This window comes from Leptosomus discolor, chromosome 2 (assembly GCF_034619465.1).
Source record: "Leptosomus discolor isolate bLepDis1 chromosome 2, bLepDis1.hap2, whole genome shotgun sequence".
NCBI lineage: Eukaryota > Metazoa > Chordata > Aves > Leptosomiformes > Leptosomidae > Leptosomus > Leptosomus discolor.
The window spans coordinates 56,611,351-56,634,487 of NC_141392.1; the positions used below are offsets into that span (position 1 = coordinate 56,611,351).

General features: G+C 38.3%; 1 protein-coding gene across 1 annotated transcript in view; it reads left to right on the forward strand.

The window, feature by feature from the left end:
- The first annotated feature begins 7,951 nt into the window (after positions 1-7,951).
- ESR1 (estrogen receptor 1) overlaps positions 7,952-23,137 on the forward strand; it is a 112,286-nt gene continuing 97,100 nt past the window's right edge. The window contains 1 exon segment of the mRNA XM_086461105.1: positions 7,952-8,391. Coding sequence (XP_086317231.1) covers positions 7,964-8,391 — 428 coding nt within the window. The 5' untranslated portion in view covers positions 7,952-7,963.

A 23,137-nucleotide genomic window follows, 5' to 3' on the forward strand; every position in this document is an offset into this window, starting at 1 on the left:
ATTGCTTCTTGTACTGGGAGACCCAAAACAGTGTAAGGAAGTCTCACACTGATAGGCCTAATCTGAGGCTTTTTAAGTATGGAGGTTATAAAATGACCGAGCACTTGTACTTCTCTTTAATTCTTCATCTGTTAGCAAATGTGTCTTTTGAAAAAATAGAGCTGGACCTGTTTTAGGTATCAGTTGTAGTGTAACTTGAAAATACAGCAAGAGATAATGAAGAAAGTAGTCTTATTGTGCAGTATTTGAGAGGAGAGCTGAGAGAGTTTACCTGAAAATGTCATCATGCATATTTTGCATGCTCATGGGCACACTTGCACAAGAGCACTTGCATGCACATGTTTAAACCTGAAGTCTGAGAGGCTCTTGTTGCTCAGTACACAGTCAAGCATTTGGCAGGAGAATGAGTCTTGAGAAATAATGCTGTGAGTGAGGCCAATTAATTATGAAATATGACAGACGAACAAATGGAGCTGACATCCACTAAGCAAACTCACTGAAACAATGGAAGACCCTGGGGGAAGGAGTGGGGCAAAGGCAGGGGGATTAAAAATGTTTATGTGTGTTCTATATGCTCTACCATTCTTCCATGTCAAAAAGATGATTTTTTGGATTATTCCTGATATCTGGAAGATGTTTTTTTTCCACATAGATTCATGTATTACTAACGTTCAAATTGGTCTGTGTAGTTCAACAGAGGTACAACCTACCATTTAAGTGATCTGAAGAACTGTCTTATACTCTGTGTTATGCTAATGCTGCTTATCAGTTTAAAGATTTACTCTTCTATAGGGACAATGTTCTGCGGTGTGTGCCAGTTAGTGTGAAATCACCCCAGGATACTTCAAGGTTAAACTAAATAAAGAATTTACAAATGTGGAATACAGGTAGCCTCTGAAAGGCTTCTTCATGCCTTCAGGCCTTGAATCTCATAAACAAAATTTGTATTTTGTTAGTATCACCACATAAATGGGATTAAGCATGTGGCTCATTTCTGACTATTTTTGGGAGGCCAGACATGGTACTAGTTGATCATTTTGAAGATGTTCACCCTTAAGCCAGTCTCAATAGCTACAAAGCTGTCTTCCTTCCAAAGATTTTCAAAGTTTTCTTGCTGTTTTCAGAACACTAACTCATGGTGACCAGTCACTCCATTCAATTGGTTTTTAAAATAAATGGAACAAATTAATATGAACATGGGATACTAAGCACCAGTTTTGCATTTCAGAGCTCGTTCTTGTTTTTAGATGAAGTTACATCCATAAGAAATAGTCTGTCTAGATGTTGTGTTTGTGATCATGGGAATGTTGCTTAATGTTAAATCACAGTATTTTTTCTTTTCTATCAGTGAACATCTTTGTTCACAAGTGGTTAACATTTTGTGTGGGAAAGCAGAGAATGCCTTTTTTCTTCCATTTTTCTGCCTCTGTGAAAACATCTGCTAACTCTTTGAAACATCAGTGTTTGCTAATGTCTTTTGAGTTTATCCAGAGTACTCAGGTATTTTGGCCCATTTTATGTATGTAGTAAGTAATATATTCTGTATGAGTGGGGCACAATCATTTAGTCTTATGCTCTTCCGTCTTTCCTAGGTACAAAAAAACCTGAAGAAATGAACAAGCTAGTTATATTACAGCATGCCTTCTACTCCTTTAGGAAAGGGTACGTTTCTGTATGTTATTTTTTAATGCCAAATTGAAAAGGCAGGTGGTGCCCCATTTTGGTGTCAGGAAATTCAGTCTGTATGCCTGGGGACTGAAATTCAGTATTATAACTGACACAATAATCTACATTTAAGCCCGGACTGTTACTCTGCCCCAGAAGAGTAATGAAAAGGGAAAACTTTCTGTATCTATACTAGTCTGGATGGCAATGTGCCATTCACTCTTTTGGGAAGTTTTGTGTCCACTCTAGTCAGGACTAGGATCTGAGAGAGGACAGGGCAGTCTCAGTCAGGAGAGAGCTTTAAGAAATCTTAACTCTTAGAAACTTGCAATTTTTCAAGGTTGAAAAATTGGCCAAATGTGGATGGAGTTTCAGATGAACAGCGAAAGGCAGTTTTGTGGCACATGGTTTTAGCTCCCTGCCAGGTTCAAAGTTCCTGCTCCAAAACCAGTATTTGCTGCAGCAAAAAGTGTTTCTTGTTTCAAAACAGGGTTTCTAGAAGCCTTTAAGGAGGGAAAAGCAAAAAAATGTCTCTACAAGTGGCTCAGATACTTCCAAATTATTCTCTCTGAGCTCATCACCGACTTGCAAAATTTCCATCTGAATGGCTAAAATCTGATAGTATCATAAATAGCCGCAAACAAAATCTTAAAATTTAAAGCATCAGAATACTTTACCAAAAAGTTATGCCGACTTCCCAGCCTAATTTCTCTCTGGTTACACAGATAATTACATAGATATGTAATAGACCTTTTCACAAAAACTACAGGGAAAACCGAAGGTATGTTTAAATGTTGTAAATTAATAAACTTGTGTAGAATAATTGTATTCCACAGTTCCCTATTTGCAATAAGAAGTATTTTGAGCAAATGTTGTCAGATTCTTTACTTACATTTGACATGTGAATGCAGAAGTTCCCCTTTTAATAGCAAAACCAACCTAAACCATAAATTCAGAATTAAACCCCTTTGGTCCAACCTTTTGGTACCATGGCTGATTTTGGTAGGTAGGGGAAAAAAAAGGTGTACTTCTTCATATCAGTGTGTAAAACTTTAAATGTTAAAAACTCCCAATAACAGGGTGAAGTGTTTATCTCTACTAAGAGCCTAAGGAATTTTTAAGCATACCTCTTGCTTTGCCTGGTGATATCAAGCGCTTTAATTTTTTATTTTTTTTTTTCACAGAAGATTTATAAAGCAGTGGGGTAGATGGTGCTGTTCTCCAGCTGTCTATCTTGAGGAGTTTCCTCACTGGACTAAACACAACATAATTTCTCTGTAATGTTACAGTGGAATCTTGGAAAAACATAATGTTCCTCCTGTTATGTGCAATAGATTCTTCTTTAATTGCAGCAGCTAAAAAAAGTTTCTATCTTTATAGTTGTGGAACCAAAGCGACAAAGTTTATGGTCTCTCACTGTCAGCAGGTTTATGGAAAATTTATAGTATATGTTCTAAGTTCTGAGTTTACCATTTTTTGTTGGAATACTTACTAAAGCCCATTATAGAATTAGGGATTTTGCTATCTTTAAAAATTCCTATCATTTGTATAGTCTTTGTGTAGCGTTTTTACTTTCATCTCCTTTTCCCTCAGACTGCTATTTTATCTTGGCCACAATCAGCAATCTGTTCAGACTGTTTCTTCCTCCTTTTTTTTTTTCTCCCTATAAACTGAGCTTATTTTGTTACCATTCCCTGACTGCCTTTCAGGACTTTTAGTTAATAGAAAATTGCTGATGGCACTGGAAATCCACAAACCTTCTTTTGGTTATTCATGTAAGTTAAAGTAATATTTTCTATATTTTTTTAATCTATCCTTTTTCTGTTTCTGAGTCCATTTTGCTGGTGCCACATTATTTGCAATCAGTAGAAGCAGGCTACTTCTCTCTCTCTTTCTTTTTTTTTTTTTTTAAGCGATGTCGTAGTTCTAAAGTGAAGATATGTTCATGTTCTCTGTCATGTTAAGAATCCTGAATTTGATTCAATACCCTCCTGTTTGTAGCTGGTAAGGGTGTTGGACTGATAAGCCAAACTGCAGTATGCATGACTGTTAGCTGATCACTTTAGTTGTTTGACAACCACAAAAAATACCCCAAACAAACAAACAAACCCAGAAATGTAAAAACTAGAAACAAACTCTTTATCAATGAATCAAAATGAGCAGAATTTGCCTTTAGAAACATACCTAAATATTCTTCATCTGTAAATGATGCTAATTTAACCACAGAGCTACCAAAACATGATTTAGTTTTAATGTTACTACATTTGGTATTTTATTAGTGTAAGTTAAATTCCTGACTCTGGGAAATCCGATTTGGGCATTGGAACTTTGGCGTATCTAGAAAAGGAAAATAGAAAGGTTGTCATTTTAAAAAACAGAACTCAGGATTTAATCAGTCACTTCCATTCATTTAATCAATTCATTTCTCATTTCCATTAGAAGGATGGTGGCTGAATCCTCATTGTTTCAGAAACTCAGCTCTTGACTCAGTCTCACTAAAAATCATTGTGTATGAAGAAGCAATTTCTGCTTTGACCTTCCTTGCCAACACATCTGTACTGCCTCTCAGTCCCATCCTGTTTCTTCAGTATTCATTAATTGCGGTTCTCTCTTTCCTTCCTGTTTTTTCCCTATTTTAACATGTGTATATATACGAATATGTATTCACCCAATTCATTATATAAATTTAACACATCTTCAGGTTTTGTAGAACCCGTTTCCCTCTGTTTTTTATGTGTGTCTGAGAAAGACTGGGATAGACGACTTTCTCCTGTAGGATGTGCTTGATAACTCCAAAACAACATTAGGCCTTCATTGAGGTGAGAGAAATACATAGGGCAGCTTGGTTGCAGTCGAATACAGATTAGTGGAGAAATTACAAAATCTGAAAAGGTAGATTTCCCATTGACTAAGTATTTTTTTGAACACTTCTCTCTAGCACTGGAAACGAAGATGCTGCAGACGATTCATGTTTTTATTTATTCTCTGCCGTTACTACATATGATTTTTTTTTTTTTTTTTAAGTACACAGTGAATGAGGTAAGCCCTTCAGTATGAGATCAGCATATTTTTAAAGGAATACATGAAGTGGGATTTAGCGAAACAAAATTTTTTCATAGACTTTGCATCCACTGGTAAAAAGTACCAAATACTATTACTGTATCCTCTATGTATTTCCATATTGTGTTTGTAGCGTGTAAAACCTGACACCTAATAGAGCAGAGTTATTAAATTGGGTGGTGGAGTAAATCCTGGCCTTTAAGCACAAAGACAAGGTTTTAGGAACTTAGGTCTCATTTTTCTGGGGGGTGAGCCCACAAACAGAGGCATCTAATGCCATCTCTAAAGCAGGGTGAATTAGCAATGTGTGTTAATTTGGAGCAAGCAGGATAGTCATCACCAAGCAGAACAAGAAAAATAATCCCCTCTGATAATCTGTTGCATTTCGTAGCTTTTTTATGTCTAAAAATCCCACATACAGTATGCAGAATGAAAAATTGATTTTTTGCTGTATATACAAATCAAAAATTCAGCTTCTTAATGGGATTTGGCTTGATTAATCCCCCACCTCACCCTTGCCCTTTCTTGCTCTCTTGCTCTTCTCTCACAGAAAAAGTAAGCCAAACATTACAGCATGCTGTCACAGGGATTCCCAGCCAGCCCCTAAGATCTTGTTGGTGGCATTCGCATTTTTTTCTTCCAAGGTGTGTACCAGGCTGTGTGCTACAGGGATAGTGCAGCTATCTATTGCTGAGCCCTTTTAGGGGGCAGGGCTGTAACTTTCCACACTGGCTTGTGGAAAGCTACACATAGTGTCCCTAGTTTAACTGGTACGGAGCAGAAGTGATGGTGCTTTTACTTAACCCTACAGTGTGTTTTAATGCTCTTTGCATATGGTGGAAATTTTAAATATTTGTCTCCCTGAAAACACACAACCCTCCCAAAATAATTAATGAGGTTTTTAAAACCTGTGTGCAAGGAGCACTGAGGTTGCACAAGATGCACTCAGAAGTCAACTCTCTGTGTGCACACTTATATCTTCCATCTTCTGCGTAGGCATTTTGCTGGGACATTTTATTTCATGTCAATATAGGAATTCTAACATAGCATACATTTTGGAAAATGCTTTCAATAAAAATATACAGTCCATTTTGTAACACACTGTAGAAGTGGGTACTTCTTATGGCAGGCAGATCCACCTTAATTCTCAGATTATGCAGTTTAATATAAGATAATGCTTTTTCTATGTATTACCGAAGCACAAAACGAAACCTATGAGTGACTGACCTTAAACTCGTAACTGCCATTCATTTCAGCCTGTGTAAACCAGCAGACTGGCTGCTGAGTGCTATGCTTGCTTGCTGTTTTGTGAGTGTCTGCAGATGCATGTTTGCCCACTCTATGCAAACATGCACACACTTTCTTTTTTTTCTCTCACACTGTCTGGCATACTTTCAGAATAACTCTTCGAAGACTTTCTGAACTGCTGGGTATGATCGTCTGATTATTATTTTTTTTAACTGGGAACATGTTTAGTACAGTGTTATTTAAACAAGCTTATCTCTTTGATCAAAGTCTACAATCTGAAATTTGAACAGGGTAGGGAGGGTGGCTGGGTGGGTGAGGAAATCTATCAAGTACATATTTATGTGTGTGCTGCTGTCTTAGCTGTGTGCCTGTGGAGATACAAATGTATATTTCTTCAGAATAATCTTGCAAACATAAATAACTGGCTATTTTAGTAGAAGTTCTGAAAACACAGTATTATTACTAAAATAAAACATTTTTTAGTAAACTTTTCTTGAAGCAATTAGTGAACTGCATATTTGGTTTTTTGAAGGTTGAGACGAGTAAATGTGGACTTGTTTAAGTATAGCGTACACTTCGCTAGTATTCAAAGCATACTGGCTGGAGCCCACGTATTAATGTGTTTAGGGATGGCACTAACCTATTTCACTGACTGAACCACAGACCACAGCAATAAAACTAGAGAGCTTGAAACGGTTTCTGGAGGTTTTCATTTAGCTGGTTCAGGAGAACTGGTTTGTGCAAAGTTAAAATTATATGGAATGAGATTGCAAGATGGAGCATGCATGCCACACCTTTTCATTATGTTCTCTCTCATCTTTTTTTTTTTTTTTTTTTTCCTAAATATAACTTAGAGACATTTCAGTTTATTTTAGAGCTGATCCCATTTGTTTTAGCTATACTTGATTTTTCTAGTCTGATTTCAATATTCAAATTTGCTGAGCTTTTGTTTGCAGGACTAGGAAAAACGATTTCCTGTATTCAATTCACGTGTCATGCAATCAACTAATTTTTTCCTAGCTTTTAGGATCTTCCTTTGGCAAAGTCTGAATGATGCTTTGTTTCATCATTTTACAGCCTAAAAAGCAGCAGACAGAAATTTCTAGGCTAATCTAAAGATTTTCCTTGCTTTTTAGTGTTACTATTACACTCTAGTAACTTCGAGCTGCTATTACTGATGAAAGTATATTATAAACCTTTTCTTCTACTTAGGTATCATAGACTGTTTAATTTCGTTAGCTAGTTTTATTGACTGAGGATCATTATGTGCGTGTGCCCATGCACACACACAGACACACAGATGGACGCAGTCACACACACACATTCTGCTTTGCCCTATCTCAGTTACAGCATAGTCCTACCCAGGGTCATTACAATGTACACATTACATATTTCTAGCAAACATGAAAATGAATCAAACAGGAGGAGAGATAAGCACAGATAGATTGGAGCCTTCTGAGGAAATATAAGGCAGTAATTTGCCTGACCACTGGACTACTCTTCCTGGTTGGATTAAAGTGTTCTTTCCCGTTAGTTGCTGCGGAGCACTGGCTATCCTGAAGTGAAAAATTAAGCGACTAGTAAGAATGAAGTAACATTTAGAGGGACAATTACTTGGTATAACTCCAAAACTAATTGTTTCTGAAGTGGTGTTTAAACGAACACCGGCACAAGGCAAGAGTTCCTGGCTCAAGGCCAGCACCTTGTAATGCATATTAGCACAGATGAGGAGTTCCTAAAACTTAGGGAGAGGGAGGGAGAGAGAGAGAGGGAGAGAGAGAATGTACGTTTTCAGTGCTCACTCTGCGTTTGTTTGTATCCTCCTCCATGCCGAGATTAGAGGAATACCTGTGTAGTGCTGCTTTATTATGATTTCTGCTGAGCCTCAGAATAGGTTCTGGTATTTTTTTTAGGTGGATTGCCAGCTGCCGATCTTGCTGTTGACAGTAAAAGCAGATATGTTCCTTGCTCACTGCCATTAGCACTGACCATGACCCTTCACACCAAAACCTCTGGAGTTACCCTGCTGCACCAGATTCAAGGCACTGAACTGGAGACACTGAGCAGACCTCAGCTGAAGATTCCCCTGGAAAGATCACTCAGCGACATGTACGTGGAGAGCAACAAGGCAGGAGTTTTTAACTACCCAGAAGGAGCCACTTATGATTTTGGTACTACGGCTCCAGTGTACAGCTCTGCTACTCTCAGTTATGCCCCTACTTCTGAATCTTTTGGGTCCAGCAGTCTGGCAGGATTTCACTCACTGAACAATGTCCCACCAAGCCCAGTGGTGTTCTTGCAAACGGCACCCCAGCTCTCACCCTTCATCCATCACCACAGCCAACAGGTACCTTATTACCTTGAAAATGAACAGGGCAACTTTGGGATGAGGGAAGCTGCTCCTCCAGCCTTCTACAGGTAAATGCTACAAATAATTTTTCTACCTTCTTTAAGCAGATGACCTGAGAAAATTAGACTATGGACATTTCTATGCCCTAATATTTTCTTTTTGTGTAAAGGACCATGTAATTTAATTGAATCATCCACGGTATCTAGACCATAAAAAATACTGTAGAATAAAACAAAACTGTAATTCACAGCTCACTGTGACTGTAAGCCATAAATTCTGAAAACTGTACATAAATGAGAAACAAACTGGATAATGAGTATAAACGTTTCCTGGGAAAACATAATTGATTAAAGAATGGCAAATGACTTCCCTGTTGTAATATATCAGATTTACTGTCTGAAGTATACTAAGACGGCTTCTACCATCACACATCTCTGGGTGTGAGTGGTTGTTTGTTCAGCTCTTAGCTGTTAGTAAGAGTATTTTTCTCCTCTGGCTTCCTTTACAGTGCGAGAGGTGGCTTATATAGGAAGTAGTTCAGAAGCACAATATCCTTCCTAATCAAACTGTTAGAGTTGACTCAGTGACAGTATTTCGGTCAGTAACCATCTTCATGAGCTTTCCTAAGAGCTGTGCACATATTAACCTGCATTTTTCATTGTCTGGAATAGAAAAATAAAAGTATCTTTGAAGGGAGGAGGAATAATTTTCCTTGGTTTAAATATTTATTGCCAGTTGTGAAAACATTTATGTAATTTTTGAAGTGATAGAAATTGATAGAACCATAGCTTTTGAGAAAATGTGGTCATACACACCAATACTCACACTGTTAATGTCTGTGCAGTGTTAATAGCAGTTTTGCATCAGGTTATTATACTGAGCTCCAGTGAATCAAAGTGAACAGTTAGATGTCTTTTTTTTTTTTCATAAATTCTGTCTCTATCTGTTTATTTAAGACATAGAGGTGAGTTTACTAGAAATTGAACACCTCTGAAAATGTAAAAGCAAGTTATTTTTTCCCTGTTGAGGGCTAGACTCTGCCAGGCTTGTTTGCACAATATAACATGTTACTGTGAACAGCAACGTATGTACTTAAATACAGTCTAACTCAGGCCGACTAAGAATCTCTAGCAGAATCTGGTTCAAAATAGATGATGATTGCACTTTTTGCAAATGATTACTCAGTTTTGGGGAGCAGATGGAATAAAGACTGGTGAAATGATAGATAACAGTTATGACACACTGTCTAATGCAGTGATCTATTAACTGGATTGGTTCAAATGAAATGCATTTCAGTGCAACCAAATATAACACCTCTAGGAAGAACGAATGCACATCAGAGCATAAAGATCTTGAATGATTACCAGTGACTTGAGGGTGAAACTGCCTTTTGCTCTAGATTAAGTGTCTTTTTTTACATGAAAGACCAGCGCAAACCCATGGTGAAAAATATGTAAGTGACCTTAGATATGTAAACAGTGGAGTAGTGAGTTTGTGAAATTCAAATACACAGGCAGAAAATGTACTACGGTCTGCGCATCTTACTTCAGGAGGAATCAAAACCAAGTTCTTTAAAAATATTGTAATGCATGAATTTTCAGTTTGCTTTATTCATTTGGCTAAGCTCACTGGTTTCAATTGGGTTATGGGACAAAGAGAGCATGGGCCACTGTAATCTGGCAAAAGATGTCTAACTACCAAAATGGTGAGTCTGTGGAACAACCTGCCAGTAGGAGTGGTAAAGGCAAAAATTCTCGAACCAAAAGCCTTAACAAAATTTAAAATGGATCATGATCATTTTATGGTATGGCTGCCTGCTTCTATAGTAAGGAATGTAGCCAAAGACCCAGAAAGTCTCCTGTGCAATTCTCATTTACTTTGCTGTGTAAGAGAATTGTGCTGTTTGGCTTGTAAAACAGGAATATTTGCATTGCATCACCCTGTTATACTCTGGATTTGAGATGCAAATGCTGCGTTCAGTGATACAAGTGGCTAAGACAGTAAATAATGATTATGGATTGGAGCTGAAATTATTCTGTTAATACTTGCGTAAAACATTAAAAATCTTCAGTCACCAAACCCAAAACTTACTGTGTGTGGCAAGGAAAACTTTTAATGTCATTTGACTTTGTTAATAAGTATGCAAAATCATGCTGACTATAGACACTTGTGTAGTTATATTTTATTTCCTTCAAATAGTGTTTCTTTTTCCAAAAGGCTTGGTCTCTTATTGCAAGATAATGACAGATTCTATGTCTAGCTGAAGAACAAAATGATATATAAAGAAAAGAAGGATTTCATAAAGAATACAAAAAATATACCAATCTCCTCCTTTCTGGAGTCTCTAAACCACGGGACATCAGAATTTGAGAAAAAAGAAGGGGCTTAATTAATTCAAATTGTGCTGTCTTTAACTTGACCCCTTTTATGTTTGACCTTGTGGCTGTTTTTATAGAGAGCCAAACTAAAATACCTTTCCCTTATCTTACAATGTCGGTATCTTCCGGTAAAAGGGAAAAGATGTAGTGCTAGTTATGCTTTTAATTCTCTTCAAATCTCACTTATATTTTTTTTTTCTTGACTATTTTAGTAGTAGGGGGTTTTTTATTAAATGCTGAGTAGTAGTTGATTACTATTACAGGAAATCTTGTACTCATGGACATTACGGTGAATGAATGGAAAGATTTCTTTTTTTCTTAACTATTAAATTTGAGATCTGGTCATTTCTAGTTGTTTTCTTGTGCTTTTTCGCAAAATTTGTTCATTCAGGAAAAAAACTATGAAGCCTTTCAGTAGCTATTTTACCTCAGTAAATTCCTACAAGCAACAGCATAGATGAATCCTTTTTGTTCTGCCAGTGTGTGATGTTTCTGTGTCATACCACTGCGTTTGCACTTCTCAGATGTGAAGTAAAATTGTACCTGTATTTCAGGCTCTCTGTAGCCTGTGTTTGGAGCTGCTTCCAGATTTGGCTAAAAACCACACAAAAATGGACTGCACCTAGCAGCTACCTCATGAGGGAGTTGTCTGCCAGTCTGTAGTGAGTGACAGAGGCAGGGCAAATCAGTGTACAAATAGAAATACTAGATGAAAAATCACTTATTGCTCCCTTGCTTCCAGTGGCTAGTTTGTAAGTATCTTCTGGTACCTCAGGCTCTAGGTTTAGCTTAATGTAATAAAGTATTTATTTAGCTTTAGTCCTAATTATAATACTGAAAATGACTTTGAATAATTTGAAATCTGCTGTTCCAATAAATATGGTCACAGCTTTAATTTTTAATGCTTGTTAAACCTGAGAAAGGTTACAAATGTAGATCAATCCCTCTTCTGCTGTAATTCATAAATCCATCAGTCCGAAAAAACAGTTACTTAACCTAATATTTTTTTTTTACCTTGCCTGATTCATTATGAATCTTCTAGCTGTTCATGTAGTTCTAAACAAAGAGGATTTTCCCAAATTTTAAAATTAAAAGAATGTTAGAAAAAATGCAAAATTCAAAGTTTTTTCTTTTTTTTTTTTTAATGTAGTACGAGATATTCCATAACATGGAGGACTATGTAATGTAATGTTTTGGGGGTTTTTGTTTTGTTTTGTTTATTTTTCTCTAAAGCATCAGTCTGTTCTTAGGTCCTCCCTTGAGCAGTTAGAGTGTTCAGGCAGTTTCTTGAACACCCAGAGTGTTCCTGTTTTCAGAGCTTGTACTGATACTTCTGACAACTTTACAGCAATAGATGACTGTAACGAAAGAGACAGGAAAACATGGAGTTATCCTATCTCATGGATATGTTGTAAAGATAAACCTGTTAACTGTAATGTGTGAGTATCTCAGAACATTTATGAGGGACTTGTACAAACCAACTTTGCTGTTTCTGTATCCTTTCTTAGAGAATCTGCTGATGTGAATCCTGCTGCAAGTGTGCTTGCACTATAAAGCCACCAGCCCATACTGTTGAGAAGCACATGTGTTCTGTGCTGCCTTCTGCCCCTGAATAATGCCAGGCAGAGGGGAAGAGGTAAAGGAGCTGTTATGCTTCCTCATTATCCTCTTTTATGCCATGGCAGGAAGATGGATCTCACCTGCTCTTCTAGGGCTTCCTTTCTTCACTTCTTTAGCAGGTGTATTTTTTGCATAAACCACAGACCCAGGAAGTGGTCCATATACCAGGTGCTTTCCATGTGGATTTAAAACTTGTGGCTGAAAAGCATGGTTGTTCAGGCAGCCCGTGTGGATGGGGTTCATCTGAGTAAATGTAGACACCTAGGTCTTTGCTCAGCTTTAAAATCTTTAGGCATCTGGTGACATTTGAGAGGCCATAAGATCAGATGGGTCTAGCAGGTAAGACACAGGACCTACTGTGTAGCTATACCTATTTGGAGCGGGAGGTGGGTGTCAGTGTTGTCACTGGCATATTTTCAGAACGACTTGGTGTCATCACCTAGAACAACTCAAATAGAAGGTGGCATGGACAACATCATCAAACATTCACATGGACTCCCTTCTTAGTCTGTGAAGATACAGAGAGAAAGAGGCACTGTGAACACACACATTGTCTCTTTTCTAAGGTACCTGATTAAAATAGACTAGGTACATTAGGCTCTAAAAGTGCAAGTTTCTCTTTTCTATACTGCAAAAGATGGCTGTAGTGACTCATTCTGGCACAGATATCTACTCTCTGAAGATAGGTGCCCAGTGATGTCCAAAGTTACATGAAGGTAACTCCACCCTGCGCAAACCAGGGCACACCCGTATGTCTCCTGTTTCTAAAGAGTCAAAGCAGTTACCACCTTCAGATAGACATTGCAATATGTCCTCTGAGAGGAAAAAGGGGAATTGACTCTGTGTCATTGGCCTTGATCACTCTTGCTCTGAGGCTATTGAAACAACAAACACTGCTGGCCATATCTGCTCTGATAGGGAAAGCATTAGCTGCTGGCACCAGTTCCTTCAGCAATTGCAAAGTGAACATCAAATGCCAGCATTTTTTATTAAACCAAGAAGAAAGGCCAACGAGAGCTAAGCCATAGATCCAAACAAACACAGAGAAGAGTCCTGCAACTGATGTGCATCCACTTCTAACAAATGGAGATTTTGGTCATTTTGGTAATTTGATATTGTTGACAATGAAATACTGAAACTAATCATGAGCTCCCTGGTCTGTCTGGGGAGTTTTCTTTTATCTATTCAGGCATCAGAACTGAGATCACAGCAGAGATGCTGTCCTTCAACGTTCTTTTTTAAAGCTCTGCTTTCATTACATTCATTACAGGACCTATGTGTAAAATTTGCTGTACAGAAAGAAGCCACGTCTGAGATTGTACACTACCCCCTATGCACTTGGATGGCCTTTCCAGTAAACTGCAAAAGGTCGTAATTTACCACGTCTCATTAGGAACACTGATCAATGTGACACTGGGCAAGGCAAGGCATTTCTGCTTTTCTGCCAAGCTCAGATTCCAGCTGCTGGGAGCGTTCTTACGTCATCTGACTGAAGATATTTCTTCTTCTGGTGCAAGACTATGAATGTGTGAGATATTGCTTGCCAGATTTAACCTACCACACAGTTACAGTGGTACCTGTTAGAGACAAAGATAATTATAAATCTGCAGGATAATCTTCCTAGACAGATATTGATAACAATATCGGATTCAGGAACGATCTGGGCATTTTATTTTAACCTTTTACTAGAAAAAGGAAATATGGTCCTCAGAAAACCTAGAGCTTAAATATCACTATCCTAAACATAAATCCTATTTGATAGATGTACGTAAGAATTGCAGTAGTCTTCCAAACATTGCAGTGCCAGTCTTAACTAATAACACAACAGCCAACATCTATACAAATAAGAAAAGAAGCCCCCCTTTTCCTCACTGCATGGAAACCATTAGCCGAATTTAAAAGTTGAAAGGTAAATGTTGAAAGTCAGAAGTAACTAAGGAGACTTCTTACAAGCAGTTGGTGACTAACTGTGAACAGCTGTGCATGTGACCACTTCACATCCAATGGGTGGAATTTCAGTCTACAACTGTTCAAGAGCGCAGTCCATCTCGAATTGGACGACATGGGTGGAATATGTTGCATTCCGCTTCCATGTGCTTCTGTCTCACAGTGCTGCCAACTGTCAAAACCTATCTCCCCAGGACCCAGGCAGCATCATCTGTGCAGAATAACAGTCGAATGTTACAGGGGAGAGCCTTCCTCTCCCTCTGAGGATGACACACCAGTGACCACCTAGGCAGCACTGGGCTGTATTTAATGCCCCTGCATTTCGCTTCCCATTCATAAGCTATGTGAGTAAGCAGTGTATTTTTCTGTCTTGCTCATCATATCCAAATAAGGAAACGGCTTTTATAAGATTTTCTAGGGAAAAGCTGTATTTTTCCTTTGAAGATTTTTTTCAGTGCCTTGTCAATCTCTGGAGCAAGCGTCCAATTCGATTGCCACTTCCAGTCTTCCCTCCCTCTTATTTTACTACTTGCTATTGTGCAGAAACACTGCTTTGATCACTGCAGCCTACTTCAGTACTGCTTTGTGCTACTGAGACATGACTAAGGAAAACTTTCTAGAATGCTACAAAGCAGGTGTCAGAGCTAGGAAGAAAGAGGAAGGGAAATGTACTGCAACACAGGAAAAGTCTCAGCTCATGCTAAAAAAATCAACTGGTGTTTAAAGAAAATTAATTCATATAAGTGTTCCCTGCTTTGGTTATTAGTCACAACTTGAACTTGACAGTAGGATCCCTGTTTCAAATTACATATCACAGAATCCTTGTATCCAGGAAACTAGCATTTGCAGAGAATACTATGGCTGAGAGTATATGCCAAATCTAGATATCTTTGAGGAGCTAATGTATCAAAGAACAGCTTTGTCTGTTTGCTTGCATTCTGCAGTAAAATGGTACTCCTCCTTCAGCCAAATCAATAAGCGCAAAGCAAGGAAAAATGTGTATGTTGCCAACATATGGGCCACTGTGGCACATTTATTACCTTGCAACAGTTTTGTGTGGCATGGATTATTTAGAATTTATGGGTTGAAAAGTATTTATAGCTTTGTCTTGCCATGCTGTGAGAAATGTAATCCTACTTTTCATCTACAAGGGCATCAATAAAAGGTAAAGCATGCAAATCCTGGAAATGGTGGTTCAGCAGAATATTAAATACCTGAGAGCATTCTGATTAGGTTCCTGGAGAAAATGTGGTGAGATAGAAACCCATATAAAATAGCACAGTTGAAAGTTTTAACAGCAACAATATCAGAACCAGTGCAATTGTAAGAGGCATGTATTAAGAATATCTGTCAGTGATATTGCAGCTTAAGGAGTCAAACATTGCTAAAGCAGGTTGCATATTGATTACTTAAGTTACAATTACTATGTCTTCATGATCTAAGCAATAAAAAAAAACAAATAAAGTTGAAATAAATCTAATTCTGCGGAGAAATTTTTAATGGCCCCAGAGCAAATTCTGCTTTATTTACAGACAGTTCTAGCAACACTACTTATTACTAAGCCTGCTTAGTTTCCTTTGTTTTCTGATTGCTTATGTTGTCCAGCTTTGGCTCATATTTTTGGTGTTAGATGGTTGTCTTAGATAATTTTTTTTTTACCATTTTGACAAAAAAGGGCTCAACAGTATCGTGAAGGGAAAAGAATATTTTGCTATACTCGTGCAAAGAAAGCCCCCACTTTTTCATTGGACAGCCTAGACATCATTATATTATAGATAGAGCTCTGATGTTTGGTAGTGTGGGGATACTGTCAAATCATCAGGGTTAGTTTTATTTGATTTTCCTCGGAAAATCTACTCAAATTTAAGCTACAAACTCTTGAAGTATTTCGTTATTCACGGTGGGAATTTGCATCTGATAGCTAAATTGTATGAAATTTCACGTCATGCATGCTTTGTCCCCTCTCAGTGAAGATATATTGACTTGATTGCAAAAGCATTCTGCTCTGACAAAAGGTGTGAGCTTGCTTCATTGCACAGCAGCATGGCTTTTGAACAGGACTTTCTCTGGAATTATTACTCTGGGCTGACGCAAGTTACTGAAAGATGAGAATCACAGAGTAATGTAAGTTTGAAGGGGCCTCTGGAGGTTACCTAGTCAACACCCTGCTCAAAGCAGAGCTAACTTCAAAGTTAGTTCATGATGCTCAGGCCCTTATCCAGATGAGTTTTGTGGATGACCTGGAATGGAGACTCCGTGTCCACACAGGACAATCTGTTCAAGTGCTTAACCACTTTCACTGAGAAAAACTTCTGTTTTGCCCAAAGTTGTGTCAGGTATCTTTTATCCTTTCACTATGTGCCTTCAAGAAGAATCTGACTCTGTCTCCTTCAAAGTCTCCCATTATATAGTGAAGACAGCAATAAAATCCTGCCTTAACCTTCTCTTCAGAAGACTAAACAAATTCTGTTCTCTCAGTACCTCCTCATATGTCATTTGTTCCAGCCCACTCCTCATCTTGGTGGCAGTGCACTGGACTTGCTCCAGTTTCTCAATGACTGTCTTCAGCCTGAAAGCCCCAAATTTGAAGCAGTCTTGCAAGTGCCAAGGAGAGGGGAACAAGCTCTGTTGTCAGCCTCCTCTCTACTAGTGGAGCCCAGGATGTGTTTAGTTTTCCTTGCTGCTGGGGAACACTGCTGGCTCCTGTTCAACTCCACCAGCACCCGCAGGTCATCATCTGCAGAGCTGCTTTCCAACCCCTTCTGCATTTCTGCAGGGAGTTATTCCAACCCAGGCGCGTGGCTTTGCATTTTCCAGCGCTGAATTTCATGAGATTCCTGCTGGGCCATTTCTCCAGACTGTTGAAGTCCCTCTGATTAGCAGCTTTGCCTTGCGGCATATCTACCACTTTGTGTGCCCCCTCCTCCCCGGTTCGGTATCAGTCATTAACTTGCCAGGGGTGCAATTTCTTCCTTCGTCCCTGTTGAATCCTCAGTATTGATTGCACAGGAATGCTACTAGTACCTGGCCAAATTTGAACTGCTGATAAAAACCTATTGAGACTAGCAGTCCAGTCATTTTCCACCTACCTCATAGTTCGTCTGTGCAGCCCATGTCTCACTACACTGCGAATAAGAAAATGGTGTCTCTCCTGCTTTTAGTGTCCTTCTACTTCATCTGTGTTAGTTCTAAAGAGTTTGGCAAAAGTTATGCCAGCAAAATGCAGTAAAAAACTAAGCTTGCAGGTTGGGAAGATGCGACAAAGAATATATAAGGTGGTCTTGCTGAAGAACAGAATGGAGCCAGTGAAGAAATCTGGTGGGTCTGGTAAGGTAGAAGCTTTGACTCTCTGGTGAGATGCTGTTGTGAACTGTGAGACAGAACACGGATGAAGAGGGAGTGCTCTAGTAGGAGAAAGTAGATACTGTATGAGGATCTGGACACATTTGGGGTGGACCAGTAAAGTAAAGCCAAAGAAGAAGACTTAGCTTAGATAGAGTGGAATTTAAAGGTATTCAGGGACTGAGACTTGTCCTGGGGACAGTGCCAAGAGCATGTTGCAGAGCACAGGGAAATAAAAAGGCTGACAGGGAGAAACAGGGAATATGGAGCTGGGCCTATGTAGAACAATCTTCCTCCCAACAGGCAGGTGTAGCTGTTATAAATTTTTTCCTATCTATTACAGATTTACCCAGAGGGTAATAGATTAGCCTGGCTGCTGGTTCATTCAATAGCCCAAGTAGCAGAGGTTGCGTGTAGATATGAGCTTCCATCACTCCTGAAACGCCAGCTGCCACTCAGGACTCAATAAAATCCTGTTTTGGATGTTGATTGTTTAATTTCTTTAAAGTCTTGGTATTTCTCATGCACATAGAGAAAATATAATAAAGGTACATCAGTAAGATTGTAGCATCAGTCATCCCAAAGCTGAAACATACCGTAACTAATTTTGTGTGCATATATCTTTCTCTCTGCCTAACATGTGCAGAAGATATTACTGCTTTACCACACAGGACTCCTATGAACAAACATTCGTTGGTGTCTGCTATATATGAGTAAGGGTAAAAACATCCAAAATATTGAGTAGATACCAGTCAGTGAGTACGATTTTTGAAACTAACAGTAGAATCACTAAACACAATATCTTAAATGGAACAAAAATGGTTTACAGGCTTGTTAAACACACGCCCCCAGCATTTTTCTTGGAAAAAACCCCAGCATAACTATATTTCTGCTTCAGTCCTTATATGGAATAGTATGTTCAGCTACCTTGTATTTATTTATTTCATAGGTAGATATGGGATGACTACACAGAAACAAGGAGTTAATGCACCAGGGTTTTTTTTCTTCAGTTTTCTTCCCGTGTGAACTCTGAGATGTGATCGTCAGTTCATTGTATTCCTTGCTTAAGATGAAGGATTTTGGTGGTTTCACTTCAGCAAAGCACCAAAGAACTTGCTCTTCAGAGGGAGAGACACATTTCAGTACAAAAATCAGTACATAAGCAGATATTAAATGCTGTCTGTACCCCTTTTTTTCCCCAAAAGCATTTAAGAGAACTACCTAGGCCAAAACTGTCTTTTGAAGACGATTTAAAACATCGCTGTATGACTAGCACTAGCTTCTTTATTATTTGTTAAATGGCAGCATTAGTATTAATAGTTTCAAGCTGTTTTCATGAATGACCTGTTTTCTGACTCATACATGCCTTGTTTCCTCTTTCTAATTTGCTTTATTGTCAACAAATGTGAATCTGTCTGGAAATGGCAAGCAACCTGAAAGCTGCACTGCCTAAGAGACTGGCCCCTCTTCTGTGCTGTCCTTCCAGGTTGTTCCAGAACTAAAACCCAGGAAAGCAGAGCAAAATGAGTTGTCTTGTTTATTACAGGGGAAATATGGTAAGAAATAAATGAGAACAGGTCTGCAACAGCTCCACTTCATGACTTCTGATGAGAGCCATTTTTAAGTCACATAGGAGCCTGAAATTAATGAAATCTAGAGGTGGCCTTTGTAGGGTAGACTTGATACCAGATTACTTGGGGAAAGCCTCCTTGTCCCAGAGAAATTCCTCAGGTCTGTGTCTGCTAGCTACTGCGTCCTTTTCTGATGACATCAAGGGGCAAATTTAAAAAAATAAGGACAAGTGTCCTATGGCCAATGCTGAATCCCAGATTCAAAATCGAAGTTCTCATTGCAACTTTATCTCTTTAAGCATGAGAGCTATTCAAGGCTGTTTTTATGACAACTGAGACTCCTTAAAAAGTGTTAATGCTAGATGTAAGTTTGTCCAACTAAAATATGCCAAGTAGAAATAAAAAAGAAATATGGATCTAATGGAAGGGAGGTAAAGTGTTTCAGTGCTTATTAAATCCGAAATCACTAGCTTTACTGTACATCTCAGCATAGTCAGGGAATGGAGGTTTTATTTACTGCATATCATGAATCATTACATGAGAATCGCTACAGGAAGGTTTAAAACAGGTATTTCTGCAACTGGGAAATAAATGGTATGCGCTGTCCAGGTTTTTCATCTGTGTTAGGCTCTAAAATTCTCATGGGTAACAATTAATTAAAGACCTACTTTTATTCCTTAGATTCCCATTTTGGTACTATCAGCACTCTCAACCCATTTTCTTTGCCTGTTTAATCCTTGGATGTTCTGAGGATGTGAAGTGCTATGTTTCTACCATTAGACATGTGCACAGCTGCTGTATAGAAGGAACAAGTCTTGTATAAGATGACACAGTAAAAAAAATAATTTATACTTGCAATCAGAGTTTCTGAGATAAGTTCAAAGTTCAGTATAGATTCAGATACACAGAAGACGAGATACTAATCCTCGTATTGTTAGCTGAAATTTAATACTGAACTGAATTAGCACCCCACTATGAAAGAGAAATTCCTGTTGAATATGATTTTGTACAGATCTGATCTATAAACCCATTTCAACTGTATTTTCTGACCAAATGAATTAGCAATGATGAGAGATACTGCATCCATAACAAAAGATTGAACTACTGTGATTCATTAATTTAGCAAGGATACCTTATTACCTCCTTGTAGTTGCCACAGAGTATTTTTGAGGGGAACTGATGGATTTTAAGGGAGAAATAAAATACTACATTAACAATCTTACTGCTAAACTTTAAATTACAATTTTTTATTTATTTATTTTTTTTTTTCTCCAAAATAGTAATAACAATTGCTTAAGATCTTAGGACAAAACTTGAGACAGTTCAATTCCTTGTCTGAGAATATGCCCCTTTTTTCTTTTTTATGTTGCATCTGCACATATATATCAAGGGGTTTAGCTGAATTACATCTGACAAGTTCAGAAAAATATCTCCTGTCTCCCTAAAGAAAACAGAACCCAAACCATTTGTTAGAAGGTGCTTTGAATATGAATAAAATGGTAACCCAAAACCTACTTGCAGGTACCTATTTATACACTATAAGTTCAACTAAGAGTTGATGCCTGTTTGTTTGGTGGATTTTTGTGGATCTGCAAAGCTGCATCACATCAGGGGTGGGATGCTCTTTATGTCTTTTTTCCTATGTCTTTTTCTCCTCTCCTGACTCCCTAGCATGTGCAGCAGCAAGCCTTCTCTGGTGCACCGTGATGCAGAGTTACATGTGCTTACCTTGTCAGAGACTGCTGCTGTGTGTGTGCTTGCATGGCTGTTCAATTCCTGTGGGATGTGCGCTCCAGAGTGTGGAGCTCTTGGGTAGGAGTGCAAAGGGTTCCCCATGTTTTATCAGTAAGTGAAAACAGGAGTCAAGAATATGTCTTATGTGGTCCTTCCCACTGGGACTGTGGAGCAGTGCTGAGGCTGGAGAATGAAGACACAATTAAGATATCTTTAGTCAGAATCTCTGCACTGTTGGCTTGTTTTTCCATTTTACGCATTATGCTTTCCAAGATTACCTGATTGAAACTGGTTTTGGTTTCTGGATTTGGCAACAGACCGATATTGGTTAGAATTATTTAGCTTTGTGATCGGTGTATCTATATAAATATGTATGTGGAATCAAGTAACTATGGTTTCAAGCTTGGATATCTAATGCTACATACTTGAATAGAAAAATAAGTGCCTGAGATGCTAGATGCAGCTGTATGAAGACAGACAGTACAATTTAAAAACTATTACTGATGTTTCAAAGTATTTTTATTAAGGTTAGAACAAAATTAAAACCAAAACAGAGGCAAATGAAAGAACAGAGGCCTTTAGGCAATAATTCAAATTAGAATACTTCTGATATACTTTTGAATACATGGACTGTTTGAAAATCGAGCATTAATTTTGGTCCTATTTATACAACAGTAAGTCCGAACGAGAGCCTGGTATTGTGTCCTAACCTGCTGCTCGTTCAGATAATTTTCTGGAAGAAAATGTCTGAAAGAGTGTGTTGGAAACTCTCAGGACCACTTTGGTGTGAGGAAATGCAAAATCCATTAGGGTCTTTTGAAGAAAGGTGAATAATAGGTGCTGGCTACTGCTCAGTCCTAACACCATGAGGGGCTGAGTGGCTGTGATCAGATCCTGCCGGCCTTGCCAGAGCAGAGGTAAGGAGGGATGTGCTGCAGTCAGCTGCCAGCCTCGGCTCCACTGAGCTAGTGCTTTCCTGGCGAGGCTTGGGCTGGGCCACGATGGGTTAACAGGTTTGCCGTGACAGGGTTAGTGCAACATCCAGTTCCAACATTCAGCTGTATGCAACAGAGAATATTTGGCTAGAAATGAGTAAATAGATGGTTTTTCTGCCATAGGTATCCATTAAAAAGTATTATGCAACAAACAGAAGTTGAAACCTGGGTGGGATTTTTTTTCCTTTCAGTTATAAGAAACGTGCATATCTGGAAAAGAAAAAAGAAAAGGTAAGATTAAGCAGGAGTTCCCTACGTTTAGTACACTGGTATTATGTGCGTCCCATGTGAACAAGAAATAATATATTTTTAAATATCATGACAGAAGTGCATGGCTGTGTGCAAAATACTGTACATTTAATTCTGCGTGAATTTGTCTATCTAACAGACTTTTTCCTTTCTTTGTAATTTCTAAGACAGGGGTCAATTACTGTCTAACAACAATAAAAAGTGAGCAGATTAATGAGGTGCTATATTGTGGCACCCCTGAAGGATTTGAGCTTATTCTCTGTTGCTATGAGGAATAAAAAACGACACAAATAAATGACATGGATTTGCAGAAACAAAATGCAACTTCTTCATGTCTTGGAAAAAAAATTATCACCAACATAAAAGTCAAGTGCATGGGTTTCTCACAGACCTAATTTCTTTCACATTGCTGCATAATTTACCCCAAAAATATGTCAACAAGCAGTTTTGCAAACACATTTTATGTGCAGTTGGCTACATGAATGTGTTTTCTACATTTCGTGAGCTATGTTCCCTTTGCTTACTATAGATTGCATAGTCAGAATATGCAAGTTTATCTGTGGATGTTATATGAACGAATAGTTTAGCTGCTTTGGGATAATTTAGATAATGTAGATATGTAAAACTTACTTTTTACTATTTGATTAGTACAGATGACTGAGACACCTGCACATGAGCACAGACAGAAATATCTACATGCAGTCTACAAGCAGGAAAGAGAAGATACAGAGGAATGGCAAAAAGAACACAGTCCAGTTTTTTAATCTGATATTTTAATACTTTATACCATTGTAATGTAACCGTCAGTCTGATCAACCGAAAGCTGCCAATGAGAGAGTTTTTCCTTTCTCACATTTCTAGTCACGGTTCCCGTGGCTGTGTTAGTAAGTCAATGTAACCACACAGTTGGGATCCTTCCTTCTTCATCCTGCATTTTCTGTCTTCCTCCCTTGCCTCAAGTCGTGTGTGTTGAACAGC